The following is a 16,676-nucleotide window of genomic DNA, read 5'->3' as shown; positions in this document are numbered from 1 at the left end:
TATGCTGATGATCTTCAGATCTATGTCAGCACTACTTCTACCTCTGTCTCTGCCCAGGCTCTGAGCTCATGCATCTCAGATCTTAATGTCTGGCTGCATAATAATTATATAAAACTTAATGCAAGTAAAATCTGCACTCCCCCGAGTAACAAACTTTTCAATTGGCATTGATGGTGTTGCTATCAAGCCAGCCCAAGTCATTAAAAACGTTGGGTGCCTTCTTGACTCGACGCTCTCTTTTGAGTCACACACTAAGTCGGTCAGCAAAACCACATTTTACCCTCTGCATAATATTGTACGATGACGCCTTATGCTATGATAGTGATTCTAAAATGTTGATTAATGCCTTAATCTTTTCCTGTATCGACTATTGTAAGTAATTTTTTATGGCCTACCAGATAAACTGATCAGTCATCTCCAGTATATTTAGAATTCAGCAGCCAAGCAGCCTTACTTTCACCAAGCATAGAACTCATATCACTCCCGTTAATCAACAATTGCATTGGCTTCCTGCAGAGTCTAGGATTAAATACAAAATTATTCTTTTAACCTACATGGTCTAGCTCCTACATATCACATTATTTTGATTCTAATTTCGAACTTCTTACTGTGTCTTCTTTTAGAATTTCTACTATGGGAGTCGGTCTTTCAGTGTCGCTGTATCCAAACTCTGGAACTCTCTTCCTCCTGCCCTTCGTAATTGTTCAACCCTGTCTCACTTCAAATCTCTGCTCTTCTGGGTCCTTAGAATATTTTTTATTTTCACCTATGATTGTAAAGCATCCTTGGGTTTGTGAAAGGCGCTATATATGTTGAAATAATTATTATAATTATTATTATTAACATGTCACCAAACAGAAGAATTCTAACTGCTCAGTTTTGTTTTGTTAGCTGACACATGCTTGCAATGGCTAGTTTTATACTGATTAATAATTGGGAGAGGGAGGACTATCCTATACCACCTTGAGAGAGCAAGGCCATCTGTGTTTTCTTGGACTCCTGGTCTCAGATGTCTGAGGCATCACTAGGGACTGAACTCACAATCTCCTGAAGACAGGGCCAACATATTGCCATTGATAGATATGTACATGGAAAAGATCTCATAAATATGATATTCTTGGTGCATCTCCACTTATAAGCATTAATATTGTCCTGGTTAGTATAAATAGCCTCAGATTAAGATACCGCTACAGAAATCAGTGTGCATATGTGAAGGAGAAAAATACAAAATATATTAAATAAAGAAAATATCAAAATAACACAATTGCAATGTCATACAGCATGCAAATACAATTTCTGAGACCTTGGATTGACACCCAGCTGTGCAGTTTAAGATTTCAAGCAATGGTTGTATCTTCTTCATGTGTACAGTGTACATTAAGCAGTCAAAATGAATGGCTATGTTTTCATATTTGCCACATTATCTAAGTATTAAATAAACTAATGTAAAATTCCTGCAAGCAATGTGCATCTCAGGCCACTGCAGGTCCACCGTGAAGCAGGAGGCAGAGAGGAGATACAAAAAAGAAAGTGAAAAGCTGAAACATTCAGAATTTCTGAAAGGATTCAAACAGATCATGGGCTTTCATTTGTAACACAACTGTCTATCATTGGTATGCGTTCCTGAGGGAGCATGAGTCATTAAAACTGGGTATTCATACTGTTCCTTCTGCCTGTAAAGTGTGAGGTGGTGCATTTGTGTGTGTGTGTGTGTGTGTGTGTGTGTGGTTCTCTATAAATGCAAGCTCATTTTAGAGAGAATATAAGCATATGTGCCTCATATCTATTTTGGGACTTTGGGATTTAAGTTACTTTTATTAAACATATATTTTAGCATTTTTATTACTAGAAAGAGGATAAAAATGAGCATTTACACTATTTTACATGATTAGTTCCAGCTAACACGATCATTGTTATAGTACTCCAAGGTTATTGCATAGTACTTCATGACTCTAGAGAATGTAGTTCCACTGCTACACAGCCCAAATGCTTGGCACAGAGCATTGTGAATTTAGGCTTGTGTGACAGCTCCAGAGCATCTTATTCCATTGGCAGTCATTTCCCCTACTGAGTGTGTGTATATTATGTATGGTGTGCATCCTAAAATAGTGGAAATAACTCAGTAAAAAGGTGCCTACACAGTTCTAGGCACAGTGTATGTTTGAATGGGCTTCCCACTCACATAAGCCTCATTCATGTGAGGAAAAACAACATGAACCTTCAACATTTCAACACTTTTTATGGACACCCCAACATGTCCTCCAAAATGAGCATGGCCTAAAGCCTAAGAATCAGGAGACAGCTGTAAGACGTGGCAACAGAGCTGCTAATGAGAAGCTGATAAATATGGAGATTTGATTGGACAATGTGGCATCTCATTCTCACTTACAACTCTCATGTGTGTGGGCAACTCAGAAGGGGGTGGGGGTGTGGTGGTGGTGAAAGGGGAGTAGAGGTGGTGGTGATGAGAAAACAAAAACCCTACTCCATCCCACAAGCAGAGCCATATTTATATCTGCAGGTGATCACCTGATGTGTGTGATCGCCCCACAGGCTGCTCAGGAAACCCACACAGTGTAGGTGTCCGACCCTGAGGGCTTTGAGCATCCTCAGCCAAACACTACATCTACCTGTTGAACTCATGTTCCCATATTCTCTTCATACACTGAAAGTGCCTACCTTTAAAGGTAGATAGTTTAGAATGAGGCCATAAGTCAATCTACAGCATTAACAGCGGCGCATTTAGATTTTGTTCAATGGTGGGATTCATTTCAAAGCTCAAACCTTAGTTTGGCTCTGTCTCGCTGTGACTGATCTCATTACAGGCGTGCGAGATGCTAATTAACTGCTTCCTCTGAGGTCAATTTGAGGAACCTCAACGCAAAGTGAGGTAATATTAAATTAGCCATTCTGAGACCAGCACGACAATGAGTATCAAAACAAAGGAAGGTCGAGGGAAATTAAGAATGCACACAAACCCCATATGTTGAAGCAGAGTGTAGATCTGTTTTTAGGCTCTTGGGATGCTCAAAGCTGCTCTGGGTTTTCTACTACATTTGCTTTCAGCCTTAAAGGAGTATTGCAGCTACTGCTTATTTTGAATATGGTTGAGAACAGCTAACGCTAGCAATAGATTTAGATGTTTCCTGTACGTAGGAACCCAGCTGACTCAAAACTCATTCATAATAGAAGCCAATGGCCAGTTACCGAAGTCTCTGAGTGAATATATATGTGAAACACATGAGTTCAGTTGTGTGTGCACTGCTGTCAGATCCTCACAGAGAAAAAGATGTGGAGCAGCTGTGCATGATCCTGACGTTTTGTAACCCAGAATATCACCATAAATCTTCCCACATCAGCACCTGACCTCATATATTTCTTGTAGCTGAATGCCATCCTCACAGAAATCATCCAACCTCCCCTGTAAAGTTTCAAGTACACTACAATTAAATCTTTACACTACAATAATTCCTAAGTGTTCACCTCATGTTTCAAAACAAAGTGTTTTGCCTTTTCTGAGTACAACAAAAAGCACCAGAGTTACTGCTGTTGTAACTGATTGTATGAGACAGATGCAGTAGGTTGAAAACAACACTGGAGTGTCCCACTAATAAGCAGCGTTCTTCAATGAGATGTTAACAGGATGATGCAGTTGGTTTAGATTTCTGACTCGTGTCTGTGTGCTCTCCTCTGGGGCTGAGTGTTGTTAAGGCTGGAAGTCTCTAATAGGCTCCAGTCTGTTGGCATAGGGACCGTGCTCAGTGCCAAGGGCTGGCATGATGTGTGGTGCCACTGGTTGTTAGGACACAGCCTGGAGGAACGGTCCGGCTCCTGTAGCTTCTGTCATCTGATCAGACAGACCACCAGACAGCCCAGCAGACAGCCCACTGACACCTTCACAAGCTGTCGCACTCATCAAACAGCAGCAGCAGCGCTAACAGCAAAACAGCACAGTGTGCAGACAAACAGTGTCTCAAATACCAACAGAGCCTCTAGCCAAGCTAACTGGAGATTTCCCTTGTGTCTGCTCCTCTGGTTTGATGTGCATCTAGGTTGTTTCACTTGGTCTTGTTTTGGCCGTAACAAACACTTCCCTGGCTCATCATTAGAAGAGCTGCGAAAGCAACCGGACAGCTCTGACACTCTGACAGCTCTATTAACATTAGCCTCCTCAGATCCTGCCCTTGCACTAGTGTACATGCAGCTTCAGAGGCCAATTTTGGAACAAATTCAGAACGACAAAATCTCATTCAGATTTGGTCGATCCCATACCTGGCCTGAGCACAATTAATTGACGTGATGACAAGACTAATAAAAGCGTACTTCATTTCAAATGTAATAAACAAGTGCTAGCGAGTGGTGCATCTGTCTAAGTGCTGGCTTTATTGTCAGGAGACAAAGGAGTAGATTTGTGGAGACAGGCACATGTATAGATAGATCTGAGGAGCAAAAAGTGCTCCTGCACCCTCTTGGACTCTGAAAGGTATAATATTTTACAGTTGCGATATGAATATTTGTGAAACTTCATTTTAGTGAGACTTAGTGAGCTCAGCCTTGCACCAGGAATAATGCTGGGAGGTTTTCTTCAGGTTGCACACTCTTTCACACTCTTGAGCACCCACTCTGGTATAACACTGGTGCCCACAGAGATTTCACATCAGTAACTTTTCAGGGATGTGTGCATCGTAAACAGAGCTGAAAATTCCATCTACAAAGCACCAATAATCTCCAAACCCCATTTCCAGAAAACATGTGGCATGACATCTGATGATTGGATAATTTTCCTTTATATAACTGATCAATGTACAGAGAAAATATTTCCAAAGTTGTCACTAATCAACTTGATTGTATTTTGTAAAAATATACAAATTCTACCTTTGATGCCTGAAGCACAATCAAAAAAAAAAAAGCAGCCTCATTCTGCACTTGCTACAACAGTGTGGATTTGAAGACAAGGAGTGTGTGTGCAGTGACTGTAAGGTAATGTGACTGTATTGGGCATCACACAGAGGAGAATCAGACAATGGTTGAGCAGCTCAAGTGTTGAGTGTAAATCAACAATGTACAAAAATAGCAGCAATTAGTATCCTTGGTTCCTAAATGATTGAATAGTGTCATTAAAAGGAAAGGTAATGTATCACAGTGGTTTATATCCTTCTATCAAACATTTTTAGAGTGTGCTGTAGGCATCAAATTCTAAATGTGTTTGTATTTACATATTACACTCAATTATTCAAAAATCATCTTTTCCAGAAATGGGGTATATAAGAATTCAGCTATTTATTTTCAGCAACCTCTAAACATCAACAAAGGCAGTGCACTTGTAATGTACAACGCTGTAAATTAAAGATTTTAAATGACATTTCGGACGTTTTTCTTCCAAAAATTACAATAGATGTTCCACTATGATTTTCATTACATTCTAATCATTCAAGCTCATTTGAGGCAGGATGGGCACAGCCAGAGTAACCAACATATTCAGGCTCAGAACCAGATTGAGCGTAAAAGCCGATACACAATTCCATTTTCCACACAGCAGAAAGGAACATCTCCTCTGATAGAGACTGGCTCTTTCCTGCACAGTTGTCAGGACTAACCTGTCATAATCCTGGCAGATCTCTCCCACAGCTATCAAAGCCTTCAGATATTCGTTTGGCTGGTAGGGGTTGATGTAGTGTAGTGAGCAGCTATTGCGGGGGTCTCCATTAGATGCTGTGAAGTCAATGGCCACCTGGAGGGAAAGGAAACATCACCGGAAACACTGTTAAAATACTGACAAAGACAATAACTGACAGAATGGATCATCACCATCATAACACAATTCATTTTTTCCATGCTTATCTTATTATTGTGTGAACATTTCACAATATATTGACGAATAGAAATGGTTCAAAATAGGAATAAAATCTTTTGACATTAACATACAGTCAAGTTATGAAAGCCTGTTCCTTCTCGTATAAAACTACTACATCAGAGATATGAGTTTTCTTCATATGATCAAAGATAGAAAACATGGGGAGAGGAGGATGGGGGGAGAGGGAGGTGGGTGTCATATTTTCAGAGCTTCCAGCTCAGTAAATAGGTCCTAATGGGCTAGCATTACTGCTGAAAAGCCATCCACAGTTCAGGTAATAGAGAGTCTGTCTATCTCTAAAAGGCTCAAATTAGTTGGCAGTCATTGCGCCTTCAGAGAGGCTATTTGAAAAAGAAAAAAATAAATAATAAAAATATTCTATCTGTAAAAAGGCTCAAAGTGTTCCATAAGGAAATGTAACCTGCTCAACTGCAGTGCCATTTATCAGAATACAATTAGCCTTTGCCCTGAATGTAATATGTAAAATGCAAACTGTAACAGCATCTAATAGTACATTATATGAGAATCACAGCAGAATCAGACACAACCGTCTTGGTGAAAAAATACACATCACTGTACAAAAGTCAGAGACAACCTTCTCAACCATTCAAACAACCATAAACAACAAACTCTCTGTTCTGTTGTTCAGGAGATATTTCTGTGGAGACCAGTCCATTTGCACAAGGAAAGGGAAAAGTAAAATGAAAATTAGCAACACTATCAAATCTTTAAAACTTTACACTTAAATTAAACCTTTGCTTAAGATCTGACATGTGCCTTTTGTGCAGCCCAACACTATGTATCTGAAAGATTTTTTTAGCTGTCAGAAGACATACTGAGAAAAGCTTATTTGCAAAAAAGAAGAAAATGTGGCCGGCAAACAAACTGGCTGTAGGTTTATTCAGAACGATGGACTGGCCACTTCAGAACCCAGACCTCTGCATTACTGAAAAGATTTGAGATAGTGAGTAGAAAATTAAACCAACACCTAATCCTGAACTTTTTGATGTGTGGGAAAATATTCCTATAAAAGCAAATCTATTGAAAAGAATGAAAGCTGTAATTAAGGCAAATGCTGGACCGTAAAAAAACTGCATAGTACATTAATGGCTGTTTTCATTGGAAGTTAAATAAATGAACAAAAATAAGTCTCTGACTTTTGCACAGTACAGTATGTATATATCGCTTTCATATACTGTTCCTTCTGCATCATCTATGAATATTCACTTATTAATATTCTTGATTGTCTGGTTAATTCTCATGGGGAGTATAAGATGAAAAGTGGCAGAGAAAGGGGCTGGAAGAGATTTTAATTTGTTCGAGACGGTGCCTCTAGCAGAACACTTCTGTGCAACAATGATTCACATTTAAACGCTGTGTGAAAACTTAAAGTGGCAGATATCCCGCGCAGACGATGAGAAACAGCCTAATGTGCTTTAGCAAGTGTTGTAACATTTAATCAACAGAGCTGTAGCATTGCATGATAAAGGGCGGAATGGAACAAGAACATGAATCAGAGGCTTCGCTGCTTCTTTTCATTTTGCAGACCCTGTATCAGCCAAGGTCGAAGCACGGTCATGTACGCTCCCAAAAGATTTACCCAAAAAAAAAATGGGCAAAGGAAAATTGACAAATAATTAAGCTTTTAATAGGTAATACATTTGCAAGAAATATAAATAATAGATACATTTATTGAGTATGAGAAAACATTTGCCAAATTCAATGCTGAAGAATTGTAGAGAGCTTTTCACAGAGTCAGAACTGATTCACTCACTGCTGATGAAAAGCCCATTTCCAAGGAGTTTTGTATTTAAACCAAATACTATACTAGTTTATACTATAATAAACTAAATACTAAATATTCTCTGTAGGGTGTAAAACTGGACTCTGACCAGGTCAAAACATGAGCCTGATGGGTTTGTACTCAGACCTCTTTAACATGTCTAATAAATTGTACACGGGACGTCTTTTCTCACAACATCCATGTTTTTGTTGCTTTATGTCAGCTTTATGAATCTCAGATCTGCAGAATACATCCTCTAAAAGTCTTATGCAGTGGTCCAAAACAGAACATCGGCCAATGTTAATGGGACAATCTGGCTCTTCCTCTGAGAAAACAACTTTTCAACCATGGAAAATAACTTTGCCGTACTTTATTTATTCATCATTTGTTGTTAATGCAATTAAAGACATTTTGCCATTTTGGGTTTTGGGCTTAACCCTTTACATACAGTAGTATGAAGCAGACTCTGGTTGATTCAAGACTACATTTGCATTGAGTTGTAGTACACTGTTTCCCAGACTTACTGTGAAATGTATTTGGCATCCTCCCATGATGTAGTCCAGGAAGGAGTAGAGTCTGTGAAGCTGGAAGAATGGAGAGAGCTCAGAATAAGTCATGACCTATCAATGCTCTGTCCACAAGTGCATTCTCTCCTTTTGTGAAATGGGACTGGCTGTACAGAACACTGGCAAAATGGAGAAATTGTAGAAAATTTAATTGGTAACACTTGCATTGTTGTTCAAAAATCTATACTAATACATGACACCTACATATGTCTTTCTTGACAAAGGACATACATTTACATAAACATAAAAAGGCTTGTGTAGGGTAATGTCGCATCATGAAAGGCTGTGTGGGTGTCCTCTGAGCATGTCATGACAAGTGACATACATTCATAAACATCTATAAAGTTTTACTCCAACCAGTGTCAGTTGTTGTAATACTTTCTAATATTCAATTGTCAAAATCAGCTTTTATGACATTAGAGGCTTGTTGGAACAACTATTTAAAATATCATTAAACACTAAGCTTCCATCTTTAAGTGCTAGAAGGATAGACTATGTTGTCATAGCTAATTGCATGTTAGCAGGTTTGAAATATCAGATCTAACTGAACATTCCTGAAAGTGTGCTCATTACATACATTAAGATGATACATCACATTTCAGTTAATAATATATACGACAGTGATACACTTAATGGCAGAACTATTCTGTAAAGCTTGTCCAGCATCACACCACAGCTACAATAAAATGTGAATAGAGCCTGGAGAGAAAAATGTTGTACCACTGCTGGAGCTGTGAGGAATCCCAGGTATAAGTTACACTTAATGCAGCCATGCCATCATATAGAAGAACAGATTTTCCTTGCCAATTTAACACTACCAAAGCCTCATAGCAGTGTTTAAGTGTTTGATATAGCATATTAACCCCTGTGATTTAAGGACCACTGTACTCTTCTAGTAAATGTCCTTGGGCAAGATTCCTAATGCTAGTTTCACCTCCCTCCGCCCAAATGTGATGCCCATGTACTAATTGGCCTGTGCATGACTAATCATTTTTGTGATGAATTAATATATATCCATCAATTCAGCACCCAACAGTTTAGCCCAACTGTTAGATAATAGCCCTTTAATCAAAGAAAAGCAAAAATGAAAACAGAATTTTGTTTTGCACTTCTGGATACACTTGTGGAATCTAAACAGAGACCTGTTTTAACACAGACTCTGCTCAAATGAGCATGGCTTCATTTTGAAATTAATCCAGATAAACAGGATAAAAGAGTATCAACACAACAAGGTCACAGGGTGCCAAATCAGCTCTGTCAATTAAAAATGCTGCTTTTCAAAAAAGCACAACAGTGAGAACAGCATCCACCCACTTCTCTCCTGCTGCTGATGTGCTCAGATATTTGCCGCACGCTCCCATATTAATAACACTATCTTCCATTTAATGTTTACACACTGCTGTGGCAGCGTTATCACATGATTAACCTTGCCTTACCTTAACATTTCCTTGGAATTACAGTCAGAGACATTGCCTTTGTCCCCTTTTTGTCATTACAATCTCTCTGTAGAGTAGGTGAGATGTCATTAAGTATAGTAAAATGTATCAGCCTATGAAATTGGAGCATCCTCTTATTTAACAGGTTGTCTGTCATTATGTAAAAAAGCACCACACTGCATATATTGTTAGATGCTGTGAGTGTGCACATATTCAGAAATTAATTCAAGTGCTTCTTATTGATTTATTTCCTAAAAATAACAATAATATGTGGCTGAAGTGTCAAGAACATTATTATTCTAAGTACATTCTCTCAGTGCAGAATATGATCAGACAAGAACAGTCTCATTACAGCTAGTCAGAGAGAGATATTAAGGCAGGATTGCCATGCATAATCTCCTCATAATAAAGACAAAGACACATATAGCAGTTCAGAGCCATAAAACCAATAGTTACTGATCATTGTGGGGGTGTGGTTTGGGTTTCACAAGTTCTTCAAATAAAAAACAAATTCTTACTGATCAGTTTAATCCTATGATTAAATATTTCTATACTCATGGCTGTCTCTACCAGAATCCATCTCTCCAGTATAGTTTCTCACACTTTTGAAAGTGTACTGAAGCTGTTTTGGAGGTTCAGAGTGGCCTAACATTGTATTTAGACATTTTATGCACGTCTTACTTTTCCTTTAATTCATCACCACGTGTACTTCACATTTCAATCTCACAAAAGTTACAGAAAAACAACGTTTTAGTCTTAAGATTAATTAGGACAGTTCTTCTACATAGTAGGGTCCTTTAACATCTGTATGTAGCTCCTGCAAATGTTTAACCAGTCTGTGGTGGTATCTTTTTTATGTTGTATTGTACTGTGGAGACAGCAAGTAGAGAGACAAAATGCAAAGGAACAAGTTGGTCAGGTGAGCGGGTCACTCTGTAGTCAGTGCGGCTGAGAGAGGGACTCATTGCAAACTGCTCTCCAACATGAATGATGATGGTGATCCACTACACGCCATCATGATGGAAAAGAGAAGCAAGTTCAGTGGCAGACTGCTGTCACAGAGCTCTATGGATAGAGATTCTATGTCAACTTTATATTTGGTGCTTTATTTAGACACTTTATATTCAGTATTTTATTTTTGAAGCTTATATGTAAGGGGTGGGTGATATGGCCCTAAAATAATATCACAACACGATATTTCTGTTTTATTTTGGTGATATGAAAAAACAATGAAAACTAATTTTATTAATTTCAAGAACTCACTATTGCAGAAAATAAATGTTATCTTAATATAAATTATATTAATGTAATAATATATTTAATTTCTTATTAAAATTATGTTTAATTATATTTTCTTTAGCACAAATCTAACAATTTCAAACATTCTGAAGAAACAACAAATACATATGACATTATATAAAAATATTTAGAATATTGATATTTTATATCCAAACCACCTCCACATGACTGAAGTCACTCGTCTTTTGGAGCAAATTTCGTACCTGTTTCTGTGCCTAAATGTATATATATGTATATGTATATGCTATCTCCTGTACACTGTAAAATTATTTCTTTAAATATTATCTATGTATCTATCTAATAATAAACTCCAAGAGTTGATGGAGCAAAGTAGAAATAACAATATTTTTCCTCAGAATTAAACCACTAAGTTAAAAGTACAAATCTTTTCACAAAGTTCAAGTGGCTCTTACCTTGAGGTCAGTGAGAATGACCAGGCCAGAATTCTTGTAGTTCTTCTTCTTTAGTTTGTACTTTGGGTTGACACAATCCCAAGTGACCTTCAGGAACAGAGGGAGAGAACAGAAAGTGACAAGTTAAGCCTTGTCAGGGACTCTGCTGCTAATTCATTGTACCACATACACAGAAGCTTGGTAAAATGTCAGGACATGGGCCTTACATATGGCCTTTATGCATTGTATATATAGCTGAATAATTTAATATAACAAGATGACTTTTTAAACCTTTTAAACCTAAATAAGCATAACATTAACCCATTAACCTCAGTAACCACCCAGAACACTCTTTGTTTTTCTGTAGCTTATGTCATTTCTGTCCTTTAAAACGTACAAGAACCACCAGAGATATTCATACCCAATCACACACACCCAGATAGAGCTGCACACAACAGGACTGTGGCATTTCTTTCATCCACTCCAGCCACCGTGCGAGAAAAATTGTCCATCTGTGACGCACATCAAACGCAAGGAGTCTGTGTGTGTGTGTGACTGTGCATCTCTCACACTGACCTTGTTTCCTCCAGTAGCTTTCTGCATTTCTCTGAACGTGGCGTAGAATTCACCGATGAAGTCGTGCTTCCCCCTGGAGTCATAGTCCCACACTAGGCACTGCGGGTAGCACCCACAGCAAAAATATTACAGACAGAGCCTACAGTTAAATGTATGAACTCTGCATACTTTTGGTTATTTGTTTCTTTTTTTTTTTTTGCTGATTCGCATAATTATGTTCATGTCCTCTTACTCACCCTTAACTTTCTGTCCTCGTCGCAACTGCATAGAGAGATCAGGGAAACTTTAAAGGGTTCCCACACAGGATTCAGGTTATTCTTGATTACCTGTAAAAGATAACAGTGGCATTAGAGTTATACTCCAGCTTTTTTCAACCAAAGGTCTATCTGCATTATCTGTAAGGTGTGGTCAGGTTCCCAGTTAATTAACCTGAGCAGAAAGTGCTTCGTGTTTGGAGGCACTGGGCAGTTGCTAAATTATATCAATAAACGTACACAGAAACCAAACATAAAAAGTACTGTGTGTATGCCTTAAATAGTTTAATAATCATGAATTTCACATCTTTAGCTGTGCTATCCCGGAGCTGCTAAGTAGCTTCTGTTAAAAGGTTTTGAGCCCATTAATTTTCCCAATCTTACACAGAAATACACTGAAATTACTGTCAGTGGTAAATGGTATGGTCCAGATGTGGCAGTAAGGCATTCGGCTGCAAGTGAAAATTAAATGAGTAAATAGACAGAGAAAGCCCATTAAGAAAGTCTATTAAGCTGCACGACTCACTTCTGTCCGATGTACAAGCTGTTCTGTCCCATCATCATTAACCCGATAAATCTCCAAGAATGGGTCAGACTTGCTGAAGAGATCCTAAAACACAACAAGGGGTAATAATCATTAAAAACAATAATAATGCTTCTCCAGTGTGAGTCCTGTGTAGCAGGAAATTGAATTCAGTCTACAGTTATTTGTCATCATTCAGTTTTTTGTAGGGTGCCTTTGTTTTCACTAACAGCTGTAACCAAGCAAATCAGGGGAAAATGGCGTGAAACACTCATTTGACACAAGGTTTTGAGTCAGGGTTGTGAGCGCCATCAGTAATCAGTCTGAAGCAATTGATTCCGCAGGACACTGAGGACACGGTCGCAGGACTGGTTGAGGAAATGAAGAGAGATGACAAAAAATAGAAGGAAAGAGTGGGGTCAGAATGAGCTATTAAATGCCCCCTGTTTCTTGCTGCATTAGCTACATCTCCCCAGGGACAGGGAAACAGGAGGTAACCCCACTATCTGGTTGTCAAGGTAACATTTTGCCAATGGCTTCAGTACATACTGATTTAGGTGAGTGATTTGTCCTCAGTTTTGTCCTCAGTTTTTATTACCTGCACAGTCATCCCTGGGATCATACCTGGCATTTGAATTCCCATCTGTCAGGTTCTATACTGGTACACTTGATTTATCTTTCTTTCTATTGCCAGAGCATGTCTAGCACAGCAATAATCCCAAGGCTGTAATGACATCATTAACCTAGAATTCTATCTCTCATTTATCTTCTAACCTGTCCTGTGTGGTGGTGAATATTGTATATAATGTGCTCCTAGCTATACACCAGTCAATCTACTAAGAAGTACTAAATGTATTTCGAAAGATACTGACTGTATTTCTTTTCTGAAAAATATGGGATTGGTCAAAGGGCCTTTCCTCCATGCAAGACACAACTGATATGAAATTCAAATTAGATATGTGCACTTCAAAACAAAGCTAATAGATGTTGGGAAAACTATAATTATGTCCATTTAAACTCAGCCTGCTAATGTGTCCATTCTATTTTAGTCATTGCTGTGAAAACTAATGAGAGATTGAAAGTCATTTGAACAGACTGATTTTGTCTGAAGATTGCAGTGCAGCCATTATTCTGTATGGACATTAAGCAGAATTCATCTTCTGACTCATACAGCCAACTACAGCCTAATTCCCTTGGATTTCTGGCAGATCTAGGATTCAAATGATAAGTGTGTACTGCACACCATATTTGGAATGGCTAAAATTGAGTCCTCATGAACCTTATTGTCGGTTCATAAAGCTGCCAGCTATAGAACACTGATCAGAAATAATAGACATAGTAAACGAATCATAATGAACAATCCACAGAGTACAGATAATAATCCTGAAAGTGTTGTGATAAAACATCTCAGTGGTGCTATTGTTTTTACAATGGAAAAGCAAAGGCCTAAGGCAAAGCAGCAAGAACAACCTCTACACAAGTTTTATGATAAGTGGCAATTATATACACAATGACAATAAACTATACCCAACACACAAGAGCATCATTAAAACTACAGGACTGAAGAGATAATATTGGAATACATAGCTGATAGATCAATCACAGACGATGAACATGTGGATTCATTGTTATTGCCTTATGGAATTTGTTGTCATTTGCATTTCAGATTTAGCATGTCTGGTGTTCATTGAGCCAGGCTAATGGGCTCAACATTCAGAGGGAAATAAATTAATAACATGCATCAGCCTCCCCTTGGCTTCTATGAATATGTAATGTGTCCATTCAGTGTGTACGACTCCCCAGTCTCAGAAGAATAAAGGTGCTTCCAGCAGAGAATGGGGCCAGTGTGAAATCGACTTCATGAGACCATGGGGACCTGCTGGTGGGAGGCTAAGCAGAACAGATTGGCAGATTGTTGTTCTTTTTTTAAACTCAATGGAGGTTTGGCGAGTGAGTGGCATTCCAGGTCGTGAGATCAGAAATCTCTGCCTGAAGGTCTATGTGGGCGCTCGGGCTGCTCGCGTTTAAACCCAAATCTGAGTAAATCTAAGCCATTTCACTGAAAAAAGAGGCCAGTTTTCCACATCCCCAATGGCATCTCTTGCTTGAGGACTTGGCTGCTTCCAGTTTGTGGACGAAATCACCACCAGACTCGTGTTGAAGTGAGCGAGATCAATGATCTCCTGCAGATATCAACACTCTGTCACCCCACACTGCTTGAGATGCATGAATTCAGATGGAACAGTGTTAACCAAATGAACAAAATGCTGCGTTTCACAGATTATCACTCTGCACAAGCATGGCCTCTGGCAAATTCAGGGAAAGTAGGTGGGGGGATAGAGCATATGAAAGAATAACAGAGGGAGGTATGCAAACAGAAGGAATGGAGAGGGAAAAGAGGAAGAACAGAGTGAGAGGGAGGGCAAGGGGAGTGGAGATGAGTGGAGAGAGTGGGAGGGAGAGGTATAAAGGGGTTTGCAACGCTATCGTGGTAAAGGACACCTGCAGAACTGCAGGGTGTGGAGATCTGTGCTCAGGATGCTGCGTGGGAGAGAATGTTTACACGAACAAAAGCAGAGACACCCCACTGCTCCTGACGCTGTGCCCCGTGCTGCCCTCAACCCAGACAGACCACTCCAGCTTCCGTATAAAGCTCCCGAAGCATTATAAATATTAATATGAATTTATGAGGCACACGTCCGTGTTCTGCTTGTAAGCCATGTGGTGGAGTTGTATCTGTAGATTCTATATCTGAGTCATGCATACATTGTCCTGGTCATAACCTTGTACATCTGAAATAAAATTCTCATTTCCTGAAAATTTGGACTTTGTGTAAAATGAAATAAAAACAAGAATCTGTGATTTGTAAATTCTCTTTAAACTGTATTTAACTGACGAAAACCAGAAGCCAAAAAACAAATAGGCTTCCCATCTTTTCAAAGGACAAACTGTCATGCTACTGTGATAAAGATAGGCACATGGGCTTGGGAGCATTTAACAGAGTCTGCCACTGCATCAAGAACTTCAACCTGTAAATCTATTAAACAAGAAAAAAAACCATACATAAGTTGTATGTGGAATGTTAACAAGTTTTCTGGGCACAAGCTCATCCAAAAGACAGCAAAAGCATGCGCTGTGGTCAGAGGAGTCAATTTTTCAGGCTGTTTTCATAAAAAATGAAAGTCGTAACAAAAAGGGACTGTTAATATCTCTCATTGTATGGGATAATGCATCAATGACCAATATGGCATGGGTGACATGAATATGTAAAAACTTTTCACGGATATGGAGGCAAACATTGGATTTTAGAGAGACATACGCTGCCATCAAGGTGACGTCTTTTCCTGGGAAGTCTCTAAATCCAGCAAGACAATGTCTGATTCTGTATGTGCTACAACAGCCTGGCTATGTAGACACAGAGTGTGTGCTTGACTGACCTGCCTGCAGTCCAAATCTGTCTCCTATTACAAATCATGAAGAGGAGAATCAGGCAAAAGTGACCACTGACTGTTGAGCAGCTTGTGGACTGTTCATACTGTCTTATATCAAGCCTTGGGCAAAATTTCCACTTTTGTTTTGTTTATATTTACCAAAAAAGGGTGTTCACTGAAAACACTAGCAAATGTTGTGCTTCTGTCACTTAAGAGAATTAACAGATCACATTAATTTATTTTAACTAAGAAGCTGTGAACACAATACTTTAGAAAAAGCCTAATGCACATTTACTCTTTCTTTCCGTCATATATGTATAAAAATATATAAATATTTGTACACCTTACGGCTCGCCATTAGTATAAACCTATATGCTATAATGCTTTGGGGCTGTGTTGCCAGCACTGGCATTGGCAATATTGTACAGGTAAATGAAAAATGGATTCCAGGGGGAAAAAAACAGCAAATTCTGAAAGAAATATTTACATATCTGTTAAAAAGAGAATGGCTTCTATAACAGAATAATGATCTAAAACATATCTTAAAATCCCCCATGAACTA

At 38.7% G+C, this 16,676-nt stretch overlaps 1 protein-coding gene across 2 annotated transcripts in view; it reads right to left on the bottom strand.

Moving 5' to 3' along the window:
• The window catches only part of cpne7 (copine VII), a 55,805-nt gene that overhangs the window by 15,500 nt on the left and 23,629 nt on the right, over positions 1 to 16,676 (bottom strand). For both annotated transcript variants that reach the window (XM_066647238.1, XM_066647239.1), the window contains exons 6-11: positions 12,687 to 12,770; positions 12,143 to 12,232; positions 11,907 to 12,005; positions 11,352 to 11,438; positions 8,162 to 8,221; positions 5,598 to 5,731 (exon numbers count right to left, since the gene is read on the bottom strand). In XM_066647238.1, coding sequence (XP_066503335.1) covers positions 5,598 to 5,731; positions 8,162 to 8,221; positions 11,352 to 11,438; positions 11,907 to 12,005; positions 12,143 to 12,232; positions 12,687 to 12,770 — 554 coding nt within the window. The remainder of the gene's footprint in view (positions 1 to 5,597; positions 5,732 to 8,161; positions 8,222 to 11,351; positions 11,439 to 11,906; positions 12,006 to 12,142; positions 12,233 to 12,686; positions 12,771 to 16,676) is intronic.

The sequence above is a fragment of the Hoplias malabaricus genome, chromosome 16, assembly GCF_029633855.1.
Source record: "Hoplias malabaricus isolate fHopMal1 chromosome 16, fHopMal1.hap1, whole genome shotgun sequence".
Taxonomy (NCBI): Eukaryota; Metazoa; Chordata; class Actinopteri; order Characiformes; family Erythrinidae; genus Hoplias; species Hoplias malabaricus.
Note: the sequence above shows the minus strand (reverse complement) of the source record. Positions and strands in the feature narration are given on the sequence as shown.